The sequence below is a fragment of the Coptis chinensis genome, chromosome 9, assembly GCF_015680905.1.
Source record: "Coptis chinensis isolate HL-2020 chromosome 9, ASM1568090v1, whole genome shotgun sequence".
Taxonomy (NCBI): Eukaryota; Viridiplantae; Streptophyta; class Magnoliopsida; order Ranunculales; family Ranunculaceae; genus Coptis; species Coptis chinensis.
The window spans coordinates 38,122,667-38,144,680 of NC_141464.1; the positions used below are offsets into that span (position 1 = coordinate 38,122,667).

At 39.2% G+C, this 22,014-nt stretch overlaps 3 protein-coding genes across 3 annotated transcripts; all 3 read right to left on the reverse strand.

Moving 5' to 3' along the window:
• Window positions 1-464: 464 nt before the first annotated feature.
• Window positions 465-3,854, reverse strand: LOC147475873 (uncharacterized). Its single transcript, XM_086585558.1, has 2 exons — window positions 3,755-3,854; window positions 465-814 (listed from the first exon to the last, which is right to left on the reverse strand). The coding sequence occupies exons 1-2, from the start codon at window positions 3,852-3,854 to the stop codon at window positions 465-467; spliced, it is 450 nt and encodes a 149-aa protein (XP_086441684.1).
• Window positions 3,855-10,215: 6,361 nt separating this feature from the next.
• Window positions 10,216-10,668, reverse strand: LOC147475874 (uncharacterized). The gene has a single exon (XM_086585559.1). It carries the CDS (start codon window positions 10,666-10,668, stop codon window positions 10,216-10,218), a length of 453 nt encoding a protein of 150 aa, XP_086441685.1.
• A 48-nt stretch (window positions 10,669-10,716) lies between these two features.
• On the reverse strand, window positions 10,717-11,658 carry LOC147475875 (uncharacterized). Its single transcript, XM_086585560.1, has one exon. It carries the CDS (start codon window positions 11,656-11,658, stop codon window positions 10,717-10,719), a length of 942 nt encoding a protein of 313 aa, XP_086441686.1.
• Window positions 11,659-22,014: the final 10,356 nt, after the last annotated feature.

Sequence of the window (22,014 nt, forward strand, 5' to 3'; positions counted from 1 at the left end):
TCCAATAACTTGTCAATCTCCTTGTTCACTAAGAGTTTCCTATCTGGGGCCATTCTCCATGGTTTCTACCCCACTGGTTTGACATTCAGGTCGATGCCTAATCTATGACAAGTGACGCTGGGGGTCAATTCTTGGCATATCTGTTAGATTCCAAGCAAAGATAACTATGTTATTTTCAATAAGGCCACCAAAATCTCTTTCTCTATTTTAGAAAGTTCTTCAGAGATGAAGGTGGTCTGACTTTCTTCTTCTCTTCTCTACACTTTTTTCAGCTTATCGACTATTAGAGGTCCCTTGGCTGGTGCCTCCCGAGGTGGTCTAGCTGCCCTCGGTGGTGCTCTGGTCCAGCCCTGCTGTAATTGCTATTTCTGCTCAACATTGAGAACGGTGTGCCCTCTGACTTTAGACTTTTTATAATCATCCATCGCATGCTCATGGCATTTCCGAGATGCAATCTAGTCACTTCAAATCTTACAAGTTCCCTCTGTTGTTGGAAACTTAATAGCTTGGTGATAAGTGGACACTACTGCATGAATTGCATGAAGCCAATCTCTGCCTAGAATGACATTATATGTGTATGGGCAGTCTACCAGAACAAAGTAAACTCCTATAACCTTAGGACCTACTATGATTGACAAATTAATTTTACCAACCTTTTTAGCTAGAGCACCATTAAAGCCGATAATTGGAGTATCATCTTCCTGAATAAGATCATCATCGAGATTCATGATAGAATAGCATCCAGAGAATAGGATACATGCAGAGCTATCGGTGTCAATCAAAATTCTCTTGACTCTGCGGATGCCAACCCATGCTGTAATCACAACAACATCATTGTGAGGATAGTATACTCCTCGCTCATCTTCCTTAGTAAATTTAGGCCTCCTTCGATAATAGTCTCAGCATAGAACCCAGATTTAAAGTTGATATTGTTTACGTGATTTCAACTACCAATTTTTTGAAACTTGCGGTTCATGCTCCATTTTCTTTCACGGGTTGGATGAGCAAACAGCCGCCTGAGCATGACATACAACTATCACATTGTTCTCGACCAAACTTACATGAGCCATCTTTTGACTACCTTTTAGATACTCCTTCAGCTTGTCATACAATTCTGAGAGACTGACGCTAAGCTCCGAAAGAGTAAGATCTTTGCTTGGGTGGCCATCTTGTTTTTGACTCTGTGAGACACTAGTTTTGGCATCTTTGTTATGGTTCTTTCTGTCTTTGTCACGCTGCAGCTATTCTTGCTTTCCTCTATCATTTGCAAAATCCTTTTGCTGCTTGTACTTTGAATCTTCCTGAACAGTAGCATACCTATCTGCTCACACCAACAAATCCTAAACCGTTTCTGGAGGCTTCAAAGTTAGTGAGTTGTACAGACCAGACTTATCAAAAGGAAGAGCATTTTTGAAAGCTTGTGCAACAACGTTATCTGGGACATTGTTGACCTCCTTGAGAAGCACCCTGAGTTTTCTGAATAGGTCTCGAATGCTTTCTCCTTTCTCTATGTGGAGGTTGAAAAGAGTTCCAGAACCTTTATGGTCTTCTTGTTGTAGCGATAATGTTTTGAAAATTTGTTAGCGAGCTGCAGAAATGTATGGATTGAATGAGGATGGAGCTCGTTAAACCATGTTAAAGCTTATCTGCTGAGGGTAGCTTGGAACACTATGCACATTAACGCATCATTGTTGTTAAAAAGAGCCATATTCGATCTATACTTCATCAAGTGCTCATCTGAACAACCATCTACATCATTGTAGGTTGGAACTGAAGGTTGTTTGAAAGAACTAGGGGAAATATAATCTCTGATTTCATTTTTAAAAGGAGATTTTTCAGGTCCTTTGATTGCCAGTTTATGTCGCTTATCTTCCCTAGTAGCTTTGGAATCCATGGCATTTATAATAAGTTCTTGGATTTGTTGCTCATTCAAGTTGTTACTATTTTCCTACAGAGTGACATTGTTCGTGCCGACTTTGTGAGTACGGTTTCTCTTTTCAAGGCTCCAGCCTGGCTCAACCGAGTCGTGCCTATATTGTCTGAAATTTGCTTCAGCCCTACATAGGTTTAGCTATATGGTTCGAGTGTAATCACCCACATAATTATGGAGAGCTCCAGTTCTATGGCTTCTGGCCCACTATTGTCTATCTCTTCTATCTCCAGCTCTCTGATAACCTCCATTAGTTCTCTGGTGAGTGTTCCTCGAACCATTGTATCTGGATTCCAAGGAATCTGAACCTCCAGGACTATGATCAAATCTTATATTACTTCGATCTGGTTTGCATTGTCTTCTCTTGTGGTACCGGACTGCGAGAGCGTTGCATGCCACACTCTATATCGATTTGATCTGAAGAGGAATATTTGGAAACTGACATTGATCATTCCTTGGAGTACTGGGAACGTCTTGATAATGATTTGCTTTAGTGACACTGTAGACTATGAACCCATCTTAGTACAACATCAACACCACTTAAACGCTCCATAATTAGAGTTCTATGGTTTTGGATGCAGCTGGAGGCGTGGCTCCTTGGATGATGCCTCCTCTTTCGAGACCTACTCTCTTTTAGTACGGAATATATATTCCTGCTGAGAGTTTTCTTCCCTAGGCCTTTTGTCTTAATTTCTCCTAAGTCGATCATTTTCTCTGGTCAGCCTAAGAAACATAGACATTAAAGTTTCTCCATCAGATGGGTGAGCATCGTGGCATAGATCCCGAGGGCCCGATTCAGGCCCAAGGCAGCCTTGCAAACACTTAGGCAATATGGATGGTCCAAATTAGGTGGAAATAGCACCCGACCTAGGCCCAAGGTGTTGTTACAGACGTTAAGGAAGCATCGAAGGTCTTGCCCTAGTAGATGAAAATCCGTCTCTGTGTGTGACGACTCGAGTATCTCTAGTTGCATCTTGTTCCCCTGCTGAAATAGTAATTCGCAGGTTCTCCACCAAATTTTCTTCTTCATGTTGGGCGTCTAGATTCTGTGGGGGAATCTGATGTGCATACTGATGCTGAGCATGAACCTCGTCAACAACTGTGAGTTGTGCTGTCTCAGCATTTGGAGGAAGGTTTTGAGCAATTTCTAGAGCCTGACTGGTGTCAACCAACTTTTGATTTCTTTTGGGTTTACCAGCAGCCAATGATCTTGATATTCAATAAAAGAGAAGAATGTGGTCATGGGCTCGATCCCTACAAATTTCGCCAAAAGATGTCAGGGCAAAAACTGAAGCAAAATAGATCTACCCAAACACTCTTAAAAATCTACCTTCTGAATATCACAACCCATATAATGACACACTCAATTGAATGATAATGATAATAATGGGATGGTTTTTTTGGATGTTTGAGATTGAACCACTTTTTAGTTCGGTGGCTGCCTACATACCCCAGAGGGATCAAGTCTCTGAAAGTCTATGCAGTATAGAGTTTTCAATGTAGTTCTGTTACTGAAAAACTCTTCAATATGTAACCATCCGAAAACCTAGAGAATATATGAATCTGGATCCTTATCCCTAGTTTCCAGGTACATTGAATATAGTCAAAGCCTCTGAATTCTATGGGATCTGGCTGGGCCTTGTTTTCAGCTGATTACGGGCTTATAGTGTGGCTTGGCCCACATGCCATGCTGGGCCCTGGCTATGAACCAGGACTAAGCTTGTAGATATGAAAGATCAAGTCTGGGTGCATTGTGCAGAGAACATGCCTAGCTGGTCCATAGAGGCGTTATGCTACTGGGCATTTTATGTCCTTGCTACGAACCTGGGCTAAGCTTGCAGATATAAGGGGTCCAGACTAGGTGCCATGTCCAGAGAACATGCTCAGCTGGTCCATTGAGACGCTGTGCTGCTAAGCATTCCATCGAGCTGGATGTCCCATTGCACATAATCGATCCAACGAGGCCACATAATAGGAGGATCATATAATGTCATGTGGACCTTTTATGAGGGTCCACACAGTCATTACTTCTGCTGTTACAAAGTAAATATCTCCTTCATTGGTGTATTGACTGAGCTTCAGGATCACGATAGATAATTTGTTTCTATGTATGGCTGTATTTGATATTTGGGATGACCTGAGTTTAGGTCATGGTTATGTCCTGGTGACTTGGTACGACCTGGTGATATACAAGTTGTGAAGATACGACCTGGTGTGTGGACAGATGTGCTATAGTGATTGGTTTGAGAACGGAGGGTACTTACACAGCCCCTTTTATTTTATTTATTTTTTTGGATAGCATTGGTGTGAAAAGAAAAGATAAAATAAAGATCTTTACACGTGTTATACATCTGGTTTATTTGAAGGAAATGAACGGTTTTGGAAAATGTGTAGGAACTGTTTGGATTCTATCCATGGGCCCAACTTGTGGCGGGTTTGTGGGCGAAGTAAGTTGGTTATGATTGTGTTTCATGGAGAAGGCAAAATGTTTTGGTTGTTTCAAGATTTGTGTGGCTAAAGGTCTCCTCATTTTATCAAAACAAAGGAAGAAAAGAGGAAAGAGAAAAACAAAAAATTTCCAACCTTTCGTCTCCAGGTGCGTTTCTCTTTGATAGAAAAAATTAGATCTTTTTGTTTCCTTTTTGCTTTTGTGTTGTCATGTTGATTACAAGTGGTAGTGTGAGTAGGGAAGTGGCATTGAATCAATCGATGGAGACAACTGTGAGTGATGGAGATGGTGGTGTTAGGGCATGTAGTGGAGATGAGGCGTCATCATCTTCCTTATTGTAGGGGGGAGTTTGGTTTGGAGAACTCTGACCTGGAATATACGACCTGAGTGGAGAGAGGAACATATTTGGCTTGGATTATGTTCCTCGGGATAGGGGTGTTGTGGTTTGTTATGGTCAATTGAAGGCTGGGCTAAGGTTACTGTTCTCACGTCTTGCTGTGGAGTTTTTGAAGTTTTGTGGGAAAACCCCTTGTTAGTTCATGGGGAATAGTTGGAGAGTTTTACATGTATTAGATTTGTTGAATGATAGGGGTTATAACATTTGTTTATCGGATATGCTTGAACATTTTTCTGTGAAGAGGTCGTCTGCTATGAATTTTAGTTTGCAGGTGCTGAAAGGTAAATCTCCTGTGATTATGGGTGTGAGTAAGGAGGATTGGGGGGCGTAGGCCTTTACTGGTCGTGGCTAATTATTATCCTTCTCACTGGGAGTTGGTGAATCATACTATAAAATGGGATGGTAGGTCTTTATGTGATAGGTTGTAGTGTATGTAGGTTAGTTGATATTACAACATTCTGATAATTTTATTTTGTTTTGCAGAGGTTGCGATTCGTGGGCGTACAAACATCGGAGCTATAGAAGAGTTTGCTTGTTTGAGTTAGGAGGAGAAACGATCTGTTTTGGGAGAGGTTGTGCATTACTTCAAGAAGCGTGAAGGTGAGAAGATCAATCGGAGGAAGGTTGAGCAAAAGAAGAGGGCCCGTAAGCTAATTTTTGAGATCTCTGATTCTAGCTCGAAACTGAGATGGAAAAAGAGGATCAAAGGAGGGGGCGTATTTATGGGACAAAGACTATTGGAGGAGGCTATGGTAGCCGTGTTGTGTCTAGACAACCTGCAGAGGGGTTGAGAATGATAGGTGGACGTGGAGGTGGAAGTGCTGGGGGAGGTGGTGATGCTCCCGCTCCATTTCATATACCTCATTTGAAGAGGCGAACTAAAAGTGGTGAGCCTGAGGTGGCTAAGAGGACGCGACCTGAGTCTGAGGAATGACCTGTTATAGGGGGAAGGTCATATTTCATCAGGTCGGGCTCTTTTGAAAATGGTGAACCTGAAGGAGCTAGCGGTTGATGTTGGTGTTGTTGATGCGAGGGGCAAGAAGAAGGCTAGTGACACTGAGCCAACTGCCCAAAAATGTAAAGGGTCTAGAAGTAAGTTCTAAAGTGATGAGGCTGGTAAGTTTGACGTTCTGGATAGGACAGTAACCTATTATGACCCTGTGAGTGAGCTGACGCGGCTGGTGAAGAATAGGGACTGTAGTTTCAAGTCTTCACTGGTTGTGAATGGACTGCTGGAAAGCATTGTCCTTGATGGAGATAGGAGCGCACTGGAGACTGGGAAGGATCTGGAGGTGAATCTGAAAGACATGGATCGTTCGATATGTTTTGTAAGTATCCTTCCGGTCTGAGTTTTGTTTTGTTCTTTGTGTTATTGATTTTGACTTATTTTGTTGGTTTGTCAGGTTCTGGCTATGTATAGGAAGTTGAGAGAGATGGCAGTTATTTCTGACTTGTATAAGAAGGAGCTAGAGGTTTCCAAAAAGGCTTATGACAAATTAGTTACTGTGTAAGAAGTTGAATGAGCTAAAGTGGTGGGGATGAGGGCTCAGGTCGGTGATTTGGCTGGGAAGGTGGCCTTATTGCAGCCATCTCTTGATTTTCAAAGGTGGAGGTAGAGCATTGGATTGCCGAGAGCAAACAATCATAGGCCATTGCTGAATGAGCTTAGAAGGAGTACAACAACCTGGTCAATCTGGTAGAGAGTGGTGATGTCCACGTTTTAGTGGATGATTATATGGAACTAGAATGTAAGTACAAAACCTTGAAAAGGTCTGTTGAAAGTGGGGCTACATCAGTAACTATAGAAAGTATTGCTGTAAATGCTAGCTGATGATCTGATCTACCTACCGACTTGAGTGCTGCTCCAGCTGCCGAACCACCTGAGGATGTTGCTACTAAAGTGCTTAATGCAAGTGGTGATCTGGCTGGTGGCTCTATTGGTGAAGAGGCTGCAATCTAGACCCCTTGAATGTGGAGAATCTGTCTCGTGTCAACTAAGTTGTTTTTCTTGTGATATGTTTGATGGTGGATGGAATTTTTGAAAAATTTTTGTTGTTGATACTGATAACTTCAATTTTTGATGGGGATGCTGAGGTCGTTTTCCTAGGATAACCTAGGGGCCTATATTATCTAACTGACTTTGTATTAAGTAAAGTAGTTAAATTACTTACTTGTTTTGAAATGAGATTATCAGTGAATTTGGTATGAATGTGATTGCTTCCCTTGCTTCTTGTTTTGTTATTTGACGATTTGTCCTATATAGTAGTAAATTCGACAACTTGTTGTATTTTGGTAGATTGCCTGATGCTTGTAAGTCATAAGTGTTTGTGCACGACCTGATATATATGCCTAGTTGACACCTAGCTTTCTTCTTGTCCTTAGGTTTGTGTGGATTAATTGAGTGGTTCCTTTTGGGGGAACCTCTGATTGATTTTTGACTAATAATTAGCCTTTGAGTGGTAATTATAGTTGAGTCAAACTTAACCCTTTCGAAAGGCTTTAAGTTGACTTATGGTCCCTTTGGAGGTACCTTGGGTTGGATTTGATTGATGATTAGCCTTTGCATGGCTAATACAGTTGAATCATGCTTAACCCTGGTGTTGGTGTTAAGTTAATTTGTGGTCCTTTTGGGGGACCATAGATTGAATTTGCTTGATAATGAGCTTTTGAGTGGCAATTATAGTTGAATCGTGGTCAACACTAGCATTGGTGTTAGGTCGATTACTTTGCTGTACTAGATTAGGCAACGATTGCTATAGTAGTGTTATTCATGCGATGCAAGGAGAATACTTAAACTCAAAATGCTGATGAAATTTTATTCATATTGATTATTACATCTGGAGAAAAATTATTGGTAAAAGCGCTTGAGTAGAGTTTTATTCCAAGGTTAGGGAAGCACATCACCGAGTTGAGTTTTGATTTAGTAAGCTCCATTTCCAATGACTCTATGAACTATGTATTAGCTTTCCCAAGTTGGGTCAAGCTTTGTTGGTGCTAGGGTCTTTTTGAGGACTAGGTCGCCATCTTGGAAAGATCTTGGGAAAACCTTCTTGTTGTAAGATCATTGGATGGTTTTGTGGTACCGAGCTAGGGATATTGCAGTAGTTTCCCTGCGCTCTTCTAGGAGGTTGACTTTTTTGGATAAAATATTGTCGTTTTCTCTTAATTCGACGATGTCAGAACGTGTTGTTGTAATTGTAAGTTCTGATGGTATTACTGCTTTGTTCCAAAGCAAAGTGTGAAAGGAGACTCGTTAGTACTGGCTCGTGATGTTGTTCTGTATGCCCATAAAATGTTCTCGAGTTGTTCTAGCCATTGACTTTTCTTGCTTTCCAACTTCTTTTGGAGATTTTTTTTGATAGATTTGTTTGTGGCCTCTGCTTAGCCAAATGCTTTGTGCATATCTAGGTGTAGAAAATGCTTGAGTGATGCGCCAATTTTGTAGGAATGCCTTGACTTGTATGCTAGCGAATTGGGTTCCGTTGTCCATGATGAAGGTGTGGGCTAGACCAAATCTTGTGATGATGTTGGTCCATATGAAGTTGATGATGTGGACTTCTTTGAATTGAACAAATGGGATTGCCTCAACCTATTTGGTGAAGTAATCCATTGCGGCCAGGACATATTTGAGTCATGTCTTCTTTTGTGGGATAAATTGTCCCATGATGTCTAGCCCCCACATGTGAAAAGTCCATGGGATGGCTATATTGATCAACTCCCGTGCTGCACTTAGGTGGTTGTGACCAAATGTTTGACATTGGTGGCATTTGAGAACATACTTCTTTGCTTTGATGTGCATGCTTGGTTAATAATACCCTTGGGCGATTGCTTTGTGGATTTCGTCGAAGATGACACTACACCAGAATGGTCAATTCCTAACATACCATTTTTTTCATTTCTAATGGATATATCTGTTACCAATTTCCTTACGGATATATCCGTTACTTCTTAAGTTTTTTGTTAGTATATATCCCAATTTATTTTTTTGACCCAACTTTTAATATGTTTTACTGAGAAAAAAATCGAGAAAAAGAAAATAAAACAAAAGCCTAAAAGCCAAAAGTCAAAAGAAAGTAAAGTCCAACTATCTCACCTCTCCACTCTCCCTTCATCTATATAGCCATATATATTAACCTCGCACCAAACTCAGAAACAATCTCCATTACCCATTTCAACTCCACAGCAGTTCAACAACTACTTTGGGTTTTCAGGTACAATTTTTTTTTTTTACTTTACTTGTATTAGGACTTTTAAGAAAGGCGATAGTTTTCTTCTTAAGTTTGGTGAATTTATGTGTCTAAACAACCATCAATTTATTAGAAATTGATGGTTGTCATCAGTTTGGGGTGGCAATGGTTTTCACCAGATAGCTAAAAAGAACAACCATCGATTTTTAGAAATAAAAACATTCTGACACCTATCTGATACATGATATTTGTTTGTTGAAATGCTTCGTAAAGTTTGGTCAATCTCATTGGAAAAGATGGCATTTATTAGACTAAAAAATGAGATGGGCATATTAGTGAACAACTTGTGCATGTCTAGAAGATGGAATCATGTGGCTACTGCTGTTCCTACACCATTGGGTATTTCAATGATGAGTTATGGGAATGTATTTTTATTGCTTGAGAATGATAAAAAAAATTGGAAATGCCCAGTTTTGAGTTTGGTAATAATATTGGGTCTATGGAACTCATGGCTGTTCCTAAAAGAAAGGTAATCTTGTTTTTGAGTAAAAAAAGTTGGTTCCTTTTCCTGGATTTTGGGTGTGTATAAATGGGTGATGGTTGTTTGTGCTTTTGGTGATTTATGTTCATACATTAATTAGTATTGCTTTGCTAGGATTTCCATTTCGATAATGTCTTGGAATACTTTTCCGCGTTGTAGTTCAAACAGAAATGATTTGAAGACTGGATGACCTTTACCTGATTTGAAATGATTGCCTGATTCGTGTTTTTGCATAATTATTCATCTTTTACTGCTTTATGTTTGATCAATAATATGTGCCAAATGTTATAGATAAACATTGTTTGGTATGAAAGCTATAGTTACTTTGTTAAAGGCATGAAGTGTTTTCATTTCAGTCAAGCAGTTCTAAATATCTTAGAATGCACGATTTGATTGAGAATTCACTAGAAAATACTAATTGATTGTATGTTAATATATTCATAGCATCCTCAATTTGTTGTTGTCTGTGATTTGTAAGTGGGAGTAGTGCATACTAGGCAGTTGGATAGAATTTTCTGAAAATGTGGGTGTATGACACTTATCCATTGTGTAGCTGTTTTTTCTCATACTTGATATGTTTCCTTTTTGAAGGGTTAACTGATTTTCTCAAAAGTTTCACTTGTTGCAGCTAAGTCTAATTTTGAGGTAAAATATTAATCTTTTTTTTTTCAAATTTTAAGTTGGGGTTAGGCATACCCCTACCTGCATTAATCAACCAAATCTTACATATATGTTACCCGCTGCATCCTCCTCGACAAACTTATATAAATTTCTCTCTAGAGGAGGACCAACATGCAAAATATCCCTTACATGGGATCTAGAGAGTCCTGCAAGATGATCTGTGACTCTATTGGTCTCCCGATATACATGTACAAAAATACAGCTTATAAAGTTGGATGACATTTCTAAGATATGAGTTAACACATCGAGACAGTTCCAAGGTGGGTTTGCCAGTTTTGTTATCATTTGGATTGCTAGAAGCGAGTCTGACGCCACATCTACATTCCCAAAACCCATCTCTATGCATCTGCCCAGCCCAACCTCGATAGCTTTCAGCTCCTGGAATAGGACTGACCGCTCGCCACCACTACCAGAAAACGTTGTCAAAACTTCTCCCTTGCAATTCCTGATTGCTCCACCATGCCCTGTACCCTCTCCTGTCATTGACCCATCCGTATTCAGCTTGACTCGATCTTGTTCTAGCGGGATCCATTAGCAGTGCTTTTGTTGTGTCGCTCTTTGGAACTTGACCTGGATGCCGATAGCCTGAGCCAACCTTCTGGCTTCAGTTGTGTCCTCCATTTCCAATACTTGTACCTGGATGTAGGTTTTCATATTCCTTAGGACTCTTCTCAAAACCACTGATGCTGGTCTTTCTTGATTTTGAAACCTACGCGCATTTCGCTCTTTCCAGATTCCATCAACTGCCGCGCAAATGAAACTCTTATATATTTCGGTTACCCAACTCGAGCCCCTGCATAATCTCAGAATAGACGACCATTCTCTATTGGAATTCCTTCTATCCGTAGCTATACCCAAAATATGTTTGATTCCATTGATGATCTCGCGAGAGTACGTGCAATCAAAGTAAAGGTGATTAGAGTATTCCCTACTTTGCTGACACAAGCAACAAGAAGAGTGAGAGAGTATCTTCTTTTGTACTAACCTATCTTGGGTAGAAAGACTGTTAGAGAACAGTTGCCAACAAGTGAAAGAATGCCGAGGGATTACCAGTCGGCCCCATACCAGTCTCTGCCACTTTACTTTTTCCCTTTGTCTACTCAAAGCTTGATATGCACTGTTAGAGGTGAAGGACCCACTATGATGAGGAAGCCACACCACTCGGTCTCTAGCAAGGTGGCGGTTAATTGGTGTGCTCAGGATATCTTCTCTGAGGTTTTGACACTGCAACTCATTCACTGTATTATTCCACCAGCCATTTGACACGAGTTCCTTCACTATCGCATTAAGAGGTAGCTGAATTTTTGCTATTGCTTGAGCATTGTTGTGTAATGGGTTACTATCACACCAAATGTCATGCCAGAGTAGCGTATCTTCCCCATTTGAGATCGAGTATCTAATCAGCTCTCTTGCTTCTTTTCGGCACTTCAAGATGTTTCTCCATGACCATGAACAATCAGCTGGAATCGGCATGGTCCACAGGTACTTACTTCTCATCTGATTATCCCAAATCCAGTTGACCCAAACACTGCTGTCTTTACTTGCTATCTTGAACAGTAACCCACACTGAGGACCCTTATTTTATATTTTCAAATTCATCATGCCTAATCCACCCTCGTCCTTTTTTTTTTGCATATAGTGCTCAAACTTGCTTGATGCAAGCATCTCTTTGCTTCTGTCCCACTCTAGAGAAAAGTGGCACATATCTTCTCCACTTGTTCTAGGACCACTAAAGGCAGAATGAATGTACGAGCCCAATAGATATTTAGCGAGCTCAAAACCGACATAATCAATTGTAATCTACCTGCATGGGATAATAGTTTAGCTTTCCAATCCTTGATTCTACAAGTTATCCTCTCAATCAAAGGTTGACAGTCTTTGATACCCAGCCGATCAGAAAAAAGTGGGAGTCCGAGATATCTCACTGGCAGTTTCACTAGTTCCAGCCCCAGTAACTGAGACAATACTGTTGCTTCTTGTTGCTCCATGGCACCCATCATGATTGTAGTCTTTTGAGAGTTAATACTCAGGCCAGACGCTTCACTAAAGATTTGCAAGCACTCCCCTGAGGGCCTCAATAGAGCTTACTTCCCCTTTGCAAAATATAAGGACATCATCCGCGAAGGCCAAATGCGTCAATAAAGTTCTCTTGCATTTTGAATAGTAGAGCATGAGTTTTGAATCAATACTCTCCCTTATTACAATACCCAGAATTTCCATGACAATCACAAAAAGAAATGGTGACATGGGGTCACCCTGTCTCAACCCTCTCCCTCCAGCAAAAAACCCTTCAGGCAACCCATTCACCAAGCCAGAATAGAATGGTGAACTAATGCACATATGAATCCATCAACGCATCTTCAGGGGAAATCCAAATCTCTCCAGTAGGTAGAGAATTGATTGCCAACTGGCCGTATCATATGCCTTCCTGATATCTAGTTTGATAGAACATCTGGGCGTACCATGTTTTCTATTGTACCCTCTTAACACTTCATGCGCCATGAGAATGTTGTCTTGTATAGATCTACCTGGGATGAAAGCAGACTGATTCTCATGAACAAGGTCAGAAATCACCAGTTGCATTCTAGAAGTGATTACTTTGGAGATACACTTGTATATCGTGTTGCACAGTGCAATAGGACGAAAATCTTCCACTCTTGAAGGGTTGCTCACCTTTGGAATGAGGCACAGGAAAGTTGCATTTATACCCCGCGGCATCTTAAATTTTCTGAAGACATTTTGAATTTTTTTTGACATCGTCTCCCCATTTGTTTCCCAAAGATCAAGTTTGAAGAAAAATGGATTAAACCCATCAGGTCCAGGCACTTTGTTATTCTCCATATTAATCTTTATTGGTTTAATAGATGTGGTTATAAAAGTTTGCTTCTTTGTTGGTTATGTACATAGCTCCTGGATTACATACTACCTGAAATGCGATAATTAGTTGTTGAGGATATAAGAATATAGCTAGGCTAGACCTTTTATTTTAGGTTGGTGCATATTTAATTTCATTAGTTGCCTTGCACTAGAATAAATCAAATCAATAGGTAGTGTAAAGTAGCATCTGTACTCACAAATACAATTTCCTAGTGGCTCTTTCATTCTGAAAAAATATGGGCGCATGACATATATTCATTGTATTTGTTAGTTTTGAGTTGTAGATATGGTGGAAATTATATGTTGCATTAAGCGACGAGCTATACACCTGCAAAATTTAATGTTCTAACTGTTGCTGCCCTTATGGATTGAAAACAATGTTACCTGCATTTGAATCTTATGATGCTGTTTGTTTCTTGCTTTTGGTTGTACTTGGATAGCTAGTTGTCTGTTATTTATGTTGATCATTATTTCCCTTGGTGTCTAAATATAGTACAGAATGTCTGAACCAATTAACAAAGAATGGATGAGTGAAAAGGAAAGAGGCGACCGATCATTCTATGGGAGTCGAGGTTTTTCTTAAATTTGCAAAATGGAAGTTGGGTGGGAAGAAGTGTCCTTGCCTGTGCAAGAAGTGTCGAAATAGGTATTGGTTGACTTATAAAGATGTCGAGCACCATTTACTCTCAAATGGTATAGAGAAGTCCTATTGTGTATGGACTTTACATGGTGAGGACTAATCTAACATTGTCGTTCATCCTCCAGTGGTTGCAAATATTGGAGAAACAACCATTGGTGATGTTGCTATTGAGATGGAAGACACCGAGGAAAAAAATATTAGGGAGGTCGGGATTGGGATGGGAAACTTTGTTAACTCTTTTTTGGATTGCATGAAAGAGTTGTGGGTGATGGCAGTCTGGGACTGGAGTTTGATAAGCCTTATGTTCCTGAACCAGACTTAGGAAAGAGGTATTATGAATATAAGAAAATGGCAACTGAAAAATTGTATCCTGCATGTGAGAGTCCCGAGATAACTCTCTCTCTGCACTTGTAGAACTTCACAATGTAAAGAAGCAATTTGGTTGGTTTGGAACTGGTATGACAGTACTATTATCCTTGTTGAGGCGATGGTTGCCTAAAGGTAACACACTCCCAGAGAAGTATCCAGTAATGAAGGAGATGTTGAAAGACTTAGGGATGAAGGCTACGTGCATTCATGCGTGCGAGAACAACTGTATCTTATATTGGAAGACAGAGAAAGATTTGACAGAATGTCCTAAGTGCCAAGCTCCAAGATATAAAGTTAAGGAGGGGGGTAAAGGGAAGAAGAATTCCAAGGAGCCTAACAAAGTACTGAGACATTTTCCTTTAATTCCAAGACTTAAGCGGTTGTATAGTATACCGTGGATAGCACATGAGATGACATGGCATGCACGAGCAGAGACTTCCGTGGCTTATATGCGTCATCCAATTGATTCGAGTCAATGGAAAATTTGTAAAGAAAAGTGGCCAGACTTTGCTAATGAGCAGCGCAATGTTTGGCTTGCAATTGCAACCGATGGGTGTAATCCACGTGGCATTCAGTCTACTAGTTATAGTTGTTAGCCTGTCATCACTGTGCCTTACAATCTCCCCCCTTCCATGTGCATGAAATCAGAGTTTCAGATGTTGTCTTTGCTTATACTGGGTCCCAAGGCACCAAAAGGAGACATTGATGTTTTTCTTGAACCTTTGTATAATGAGTTGAAAGAGTTGTGGGAAGGAGTGCCAGCTTATGACATGAACAAAAAAGAAGACTTCACTTTGAAAGCTATACTAATTTGGGGGATCCATGATTTGCCTGCATATGGAAACTTAGCGGGCTGCGTAACACATGGTTACAAAGCTTGTCCTATTTGCGGTGACAACACTTCTTCCATATATTTGAAGTCTAGCAGGAAGAATGTATACCTTGATTACCGTATATTCCTTAAAGGTAATCACCCGTTTAGGAGCAGTAAGTACTTGGCACTAGTGGGTAGCAAGAAAGAGGAGCGTAGAACTCCTCCACAACGATTAAATGCTGATGTACTTTTGCAAACGTTAAGTTATGTGAAGTATAAACCTGGTAAGAAGCGGAAGAGAGGCTGTCAAAATGTGGTTAACGACAATGAGGGTAATGGAGTTACATTGGCATGGTACATAAAGTCCATATTGTTTTTCCTTGTTTACAGGATTCATCATAAAGTTCGTCATGTTATTGATGTGATGCACACTGAAACGAATGTTGCAGAGTACATACTCGACACAATCGTTAGTAAGAAAGACAAATCAAAGAATACTGACTAGGCACAAGAGGATATGAGGGAACTTGGCATACACCGAAATCAGTGGATGCAAACTGACCCTGCAAGTGGGAAACAAGTTAAACCTACAACACCGTTCATTCTAGATAAAGTGGAGAAGATGAATTTTCTTAAAACTTTAAAAAATTATATTTGAAGCTCCCATCGTGTTTTTCATCTAATCCCGAAAACATCGTCGGTCTTGATCCACCTTGTTTGCTCAGAATGAAATCACATGACTATCATGTGATTATGCAATATCTTTGCCCGTGCTACTAACAAGCTTTTCCATCTTTTCCATCTCATCCCGATTTATGGAGAATATCTTCACCAAAATAAGCTTATTTTTTAACATATTGTGTTCGAAAGTTGTAATTTGAAAAAAAATCCAAGATGCCAAATACATGGTTGCAGAGGCATTGTGCGTGTTAGAAAAGTACTTTCCACCATCATTTTTTGATATTAGCATCCACCTTGTTATAGATCTAGCTGACGAGGCATTGATGTACGTGTGGACCACCTAGAGATCGTTGGATGTATCCGTTTGAGAGGTAAATTATGCTTCATTCAATCCCCATTGTTTTTGTCTCGGTTTTAAATAAAATTAATAAATGCATTCATGGGTTTATCGCTTAAATAGGTCGATGAAGGAGTACAAAGATATACCTAGTAACAAACGATTTGTTGAAGGATCCATTGCAGAGTCGTATCTTGTCTCTAAGTCTGTTAAGTATGCAATGGAGTACATTCCAAATCAATGGCGCAAAAATGACAAAAGCACTACTGGTGAAGTGTTTCTAGATGAAAATGATGAATATATTGATGAAGGGCCTGTGCTTGAAGGTAAAGATGTGATTTTGTCTTCGGAGCAATTTGTACAAATCCGTAGATGGCTACTTTTTCGGTTAGAAGTCGATGGACTTGACGATCATTACAGGTGTTAGTTCTTCGCATGTGTGTCTATTTCCCCGTAGTAAATTGACAGATATATACTAACTTTTTTGGTTAAATTGTAGTGAGTATCGCGAGTCTTTGCAATCTAGTTCCCGAGGCAGTAGGAAAGGGATAGCAAAGACAGAAGTAGAGATACAATCAGATTTTATCGACTGGTTATATAATAAGGTCTTACTTAATGGGGATAGGAAGATACTATTTTTATGTTATTTACACTTTCTGAATTGTGTTATGTTTTCTTTGTGTAGTTGCTGGAGAATGATGACACTTCATCTGAATTATGGTTCTTTGCTACAGGGCCATTGTTCAAAGCTAAAACTTTTCGAAAGTATCACGTTAATGGTTATTTATTTTCTACTAAGTCTCACGATGAGACCATTCTTACGCAAGGCAGTGGTGTTTGTATGAGTGCAATTACTACATTCACATCAAGTAGGAAAGATAAAAATCCTATCGATACATCTGCTATGTGGTATGGGGTCATCAAACAAATACTAGAGGTGGATTACACAAATTTCAAGGAAGTGGTGTTTTATTGTGACTGGGTTAGGGTGGAAGATAAGACCAATGGTTGTAAGCTATGCCCAGACTCTAACTTGTTGATGGTAAATTTTAATCGGCTCAAGAGCTTTGACAAAATGTTAGATGAGCCGGCCATTTGTGCCAAAGAAGCCCATCAAGTGTTCTATTCGAGAGATCTGAAAAATCCTGATTGGTGGGTGGTCATACATTCACTAAAGCGAATGACTAGTCAAGTAGACCAGCTAGAAGTACCAGAATACTTTCAATCTACTCTTGCATAACAACCTAATTTGAGATCATTGTTAGAACCACGTCAATGATTGTAGTGTGTGTAGTTGTAATTTTGAAAACATGTTCAAAATACTAGTTTTCTCTTTTGATGATTATGTACTAGATTTGGGTGCTAATTTTTTGATATCCTGGTTAATTTGATAGTGCTCTTCCTTTACTTTTTCTTATTTTCTTTTTACTTTATCTATTCTACATTTTAAAGATCTTAAATAATTGTTTGTTATATGTCATATTTGAAGCGTTATGAAATCCTTGATAATATGTTTTCAATTGTTGGGAACTGTTAGGTTGTTTTTGAATAATGGAGTCACGTAATACAAATATATGCACACTGCAGCGCATCAGATGCATCTTCTCCCACAGGTGAATGTAGTTCTCGGTCATCCAAAATGGCACAATTAATAGGTCCCTCTGGGAAGTTGCTTGTTGAGGTGTGGTCTAATGGCCAAATTGTTGGACCAAATGAGCAACTTCAAGACTGCAATAGGGAATGAAGTGAGGCTTCATATCCCGATCAACACTAAAGATTGGCGACTAGTGAAAGATGGATTTAAGGATGCTATTTGGAAAGCCTTGATGGTATTTTTTTTGTATTGTTGTTGGTCAACTTTACCTTTCTTTCATCTATATCTCACTATATTTTTTCTTATCAATCACTTTACTCATGACAGAAGGAATATGAATTTAATGTATCCAATTTTGCTGCTCGTCCATGGGTTGAGACGAATTATCCTAAAAAACTTAGGACTGTGAAAGCGACGTATCGGTCAAAGTTCTTGGCAAACTCTGAAAGCATTGAAGCAGCTAAGGCAAACTGCCCACCTGGTGTTAATCCAACTCTTTGGGTTGATTCTATTGACTACGAGCTTCAACCTAAAGTAAAGGACATAAATGCAAAAAATGCAAACAATAGGGCAATGAATGATATTGGTACTACTAATGGGAGGAAAACCTTCTCCCAAATACATAAGGAGCTGGTACGTATCACTTTTGAAATAAAAATGTCGTTTGGTCATGTATAAAATTTGTAAAACAATTAACTATGCTAGCTGACTAATATATTTTCTTTTAGTTGTCTTTCTTTTAGCACTATTACTAAGCATTGATTATTTGCTTGTAGCAAGAACAAAACCCTCAAGAAAAAAGGACTCGGCTAGATGACTGGTGCAAGGGCCGTGAACGCCGTGATGGTTTAGTTTTGGCAAGTGCTCGAGAAAAATATGTGAGTAGAAATTTTGTTTCTTTCTATTAACTAACTGTAGTTTTTGATTGCTACCGGATATATTTTTAGATATTTGATTTGATTTTTTTTAAAAAAATATATTGCAGGATCAAGTGAAAGCAGTTTAGAAAATAAGACTAGCGAGTGGAGAGACTGACACTGAAGACATCGACTCCGATGCGTTGATTGAAGTACTTGGCAAGGAAAAGAAGAACCGTGTCCGTGGAGTTGGTTCTAAAATTACCAGAAAGCAGCTACAACATGCTGCTGTGGCGAATAACTACATCAGTTGCAAAGGTCGAGGCCGACATGGCTTCATTTAAATCAAAGGTCAATGGAGACATGTCTGAGGTCAAATCAATGCTCAAGGTCAATTTTTTCTTTTCAATTAGTGGTAATGGTTAGAGTTGTCAATACTTGATCCACACATAAAAAATATCCTTGCATCATCTACTCCATCGCAAGTTCTCATTTAACAACAACTATGCAATAATGTGACAGCCAATGCCGAAGCACATATGGGTGTGACTACACCTAGAACTAAACTTGGTACAAATTTTGCTCAACGCCATTCTCTACCAACTCCTCAGAACTTGACCCCTGCTTTTGGGTTGCTTGAACATCCTAGAGTCACATTACTAGATAAGTTTGGTGCAAAAGTTGTTAAGGGGTCTGTTGATGTTGGTGCAACAATTTGTCATGGCAGAATTCTGGTTGGTGGGGAGAGAAGACTATATATTGATGAAGTATTGGTTCCCGATGCTGCTATTTATGACAGTCCACAAGATGGTAATGCAACTTTGAACGCGTGGGTTGAAGGAAGGTATATAGCTTGGCTTGATGGGTGATTGAAGTATGATTGATGTTTATAGGTTTTAGATCTTTTTTGGATTGCTTTACTTTTTGGTTTTTGTGTTTTAGTTTGGAAACTTAAGAAACAAATATGGCGTTAAACTTTTATGTGGTTGTGGTTGCCATGACTTGGAACTGTTAGTGTTATCATGACTTAAAATCTTAATTGTACATAAATGTCAATTCTTTTTATTAGTTTTATGTCTTGACTTGCCTTGCTATAAAGAAATCAAGGCCTTTCATGTATTTAAGTTTCTGGCGCAGTTGGCAACATGGATAGAGATGATGAGATGCTTAGAGCAATTAATAGTCAGCCGAGGGATGCGTAAGCCCCTGGTTAGTTTTTGTTCCCTTCTTCTTTCCATTAGCTATTTTAATTTGAAGTTTTTACTTTTATTTTCCACTAATGATTGTGTAATTGTTTGATTCATACGAGGGTTCATAATGTTTAATTGGTAGTTGGAGTACTGGTTACTTTGATTTCTCTAGCTGTTAATAAAAATTCTTCGTGTACACTACACCAGAATTGTGGATTAAGGACGAACCTATAAGACTGATTTTACTGTCCTTAATAAAGTACTTGTATACCCGTCGTACACTCTTCAAAACCGTCACATAAGACAAAGTCCGTGAAGTCCGTGACTCTTTAAAGATTTGACTGATCATAATAGAAAACATGAAACCCAAATTAAGTAATCCCAAACATTTTTCGTCGCCTTCCAAAATTCCCTTTTCTTTGGACCCGTGTTTCTGCCTTCACTTGAACCTAAAAAAAAATCATCTTCTGCCTTTCTGTCTGTGGAAGCCGCCCCATAATCCCTTGATTTGGGTGAAGAAGCATTCTTCTCTCATGGGGATCGATTCGGAATGGAAGAAGAACCATTTCAAAATCCTTTATTTAGCCCTAGTTATTCATCCAATGAAAACATTTCAATCAAAATTAGTACATCCCCATTTCTATTCCTCTTTCTGAAAACTTCGTCTCAAAGCACGCAGCTGTCCACGGTGAAAGCTCAATTCCAACGCCCCACTATTCTCAACTCCTCAAAAGAGGAGCAGCTTCTCAAATGCTGTTTTTCTAAAATGCTATAATAGAAAGGAATGTGTAGTAGCAACAGCTTCTCGAATGCCCATCAATTGTTTCGGAGCAGCAGCTGCCGATGAAAGATTTGTTTCAAGAACGTGTCGGATAGTTGAGTCAAGTATGCGGTGTGTTGGATTGTCAATGGGGGTGATGAAGGTAAAGGTAAACTTGCCCATATATATTTTGGCTGCTCATTTCGACGCCGTTGCTCGTTGTCAGGTATATATATTGTTGAAGGCAGGAAACGCTTATCACAAATACAGGGTGAAGAGGAACTGTTGGCCCAAGGTCCATGGTGTTGCTATGAATCCTATTAAGCATCCTCATGGTGGTGGTAATCACCAGCACATTGTGCATGCTAGTACTGTTCGTCATGATGCCCCTCCAGGATAGAAAGTTGGGCTCATTGCTACTAGGACTGGTCGTCTCCGCAGTCAAGCTGCTGCTACTACTGCTAAAGAGAAGGCTTAGATATTATGCTTTCGTTCTCAACTTTTTCTTTGGAAGTGATCTGTGTCAGACATTTGTTATTCACATTTTGAGAAAAAAAGGTATATATATTGTTATTATTATTATTTTTCTAATTTATTGAATTTATTGAATTTGTTTAGTGTTTTTCTTTTTATCTATATTATTTATATTAATATTGTCATTTTGATTTTAGTATGTAAGTTGGGATTATTTGATTGGGAAAATGTAGTCAACGTAATCGTGTTGTCTAAGGTGGCCCTTAAGCCGTTGTCATAGGAAGACCAAGATGTCAGTTGGGAAACCAGAATGCCTTGCTCATGACCAAATAGCTCAATGACTCTATCTCGGGGCAAGAGTGTAACTAGATGTAAATAAATTTGTAAAATGCATAGTGACTAAAGGTAGTTATACAGTAAGACTACTAGTGTGTACTAAGAAGACGAACTATGGGTTGTGATAGAAGGCTTTGGTATATTGAAATTACGAGTAGTGAAGGAGCAATATAGAAGTATAATATGTTGTGCAATTTACATGTAAAGGACCGAGTCATTTACATGAAATAATGTTAATTATTAGGTATATACACTTTGTAGGTGCTTGTTTATATATCTTATGTGGAAATGATGAAATGAGTGTTTATATACACTTAAGTTACAAATCTTTTCAGCTCTTGATGTCATCTAGTCTTGAGGAGGGATCATAGGAAGTGTTAGATCACGACTGTGGAACTATCGATGATCTATACATTGGTTTTCTGCGAACCAACTTAAGGATACAACACATATCTACTTATCCGTACATTGGTTTTAAGTTGGATGCATCACCACCATTGTCGATAGTTTGTGGAACTATCCGACATTCTCACCATCCTTTCACACCGAGAGCGGTTCGGTATTCTATTATTATTTATAAAGATGTTCGAGTCACTATAATGACTATTTTAGGGCATCGTCTTATGAGATCGACTTCAAAGCATTCTTCTCTTGAAGTCTTCTTAAAAGAAGTCTTCTTGTCATGAATGATCCATCCGTTCTTTAGAATCACATATGTGTTGTATTATCTTTCTGTGAGACAATCCACGATATCAAAATGAACGTTTTATCTCATGCAACTTGCTTATCTTTACTTGCTATTCTTATCTAGTATGTGTTGGCAATTGAGTTCAAGTTTGTGATATTGCGTTTAACCGATATCGACTCGTCTTGTAAATTATTCAATTGATCATACATATC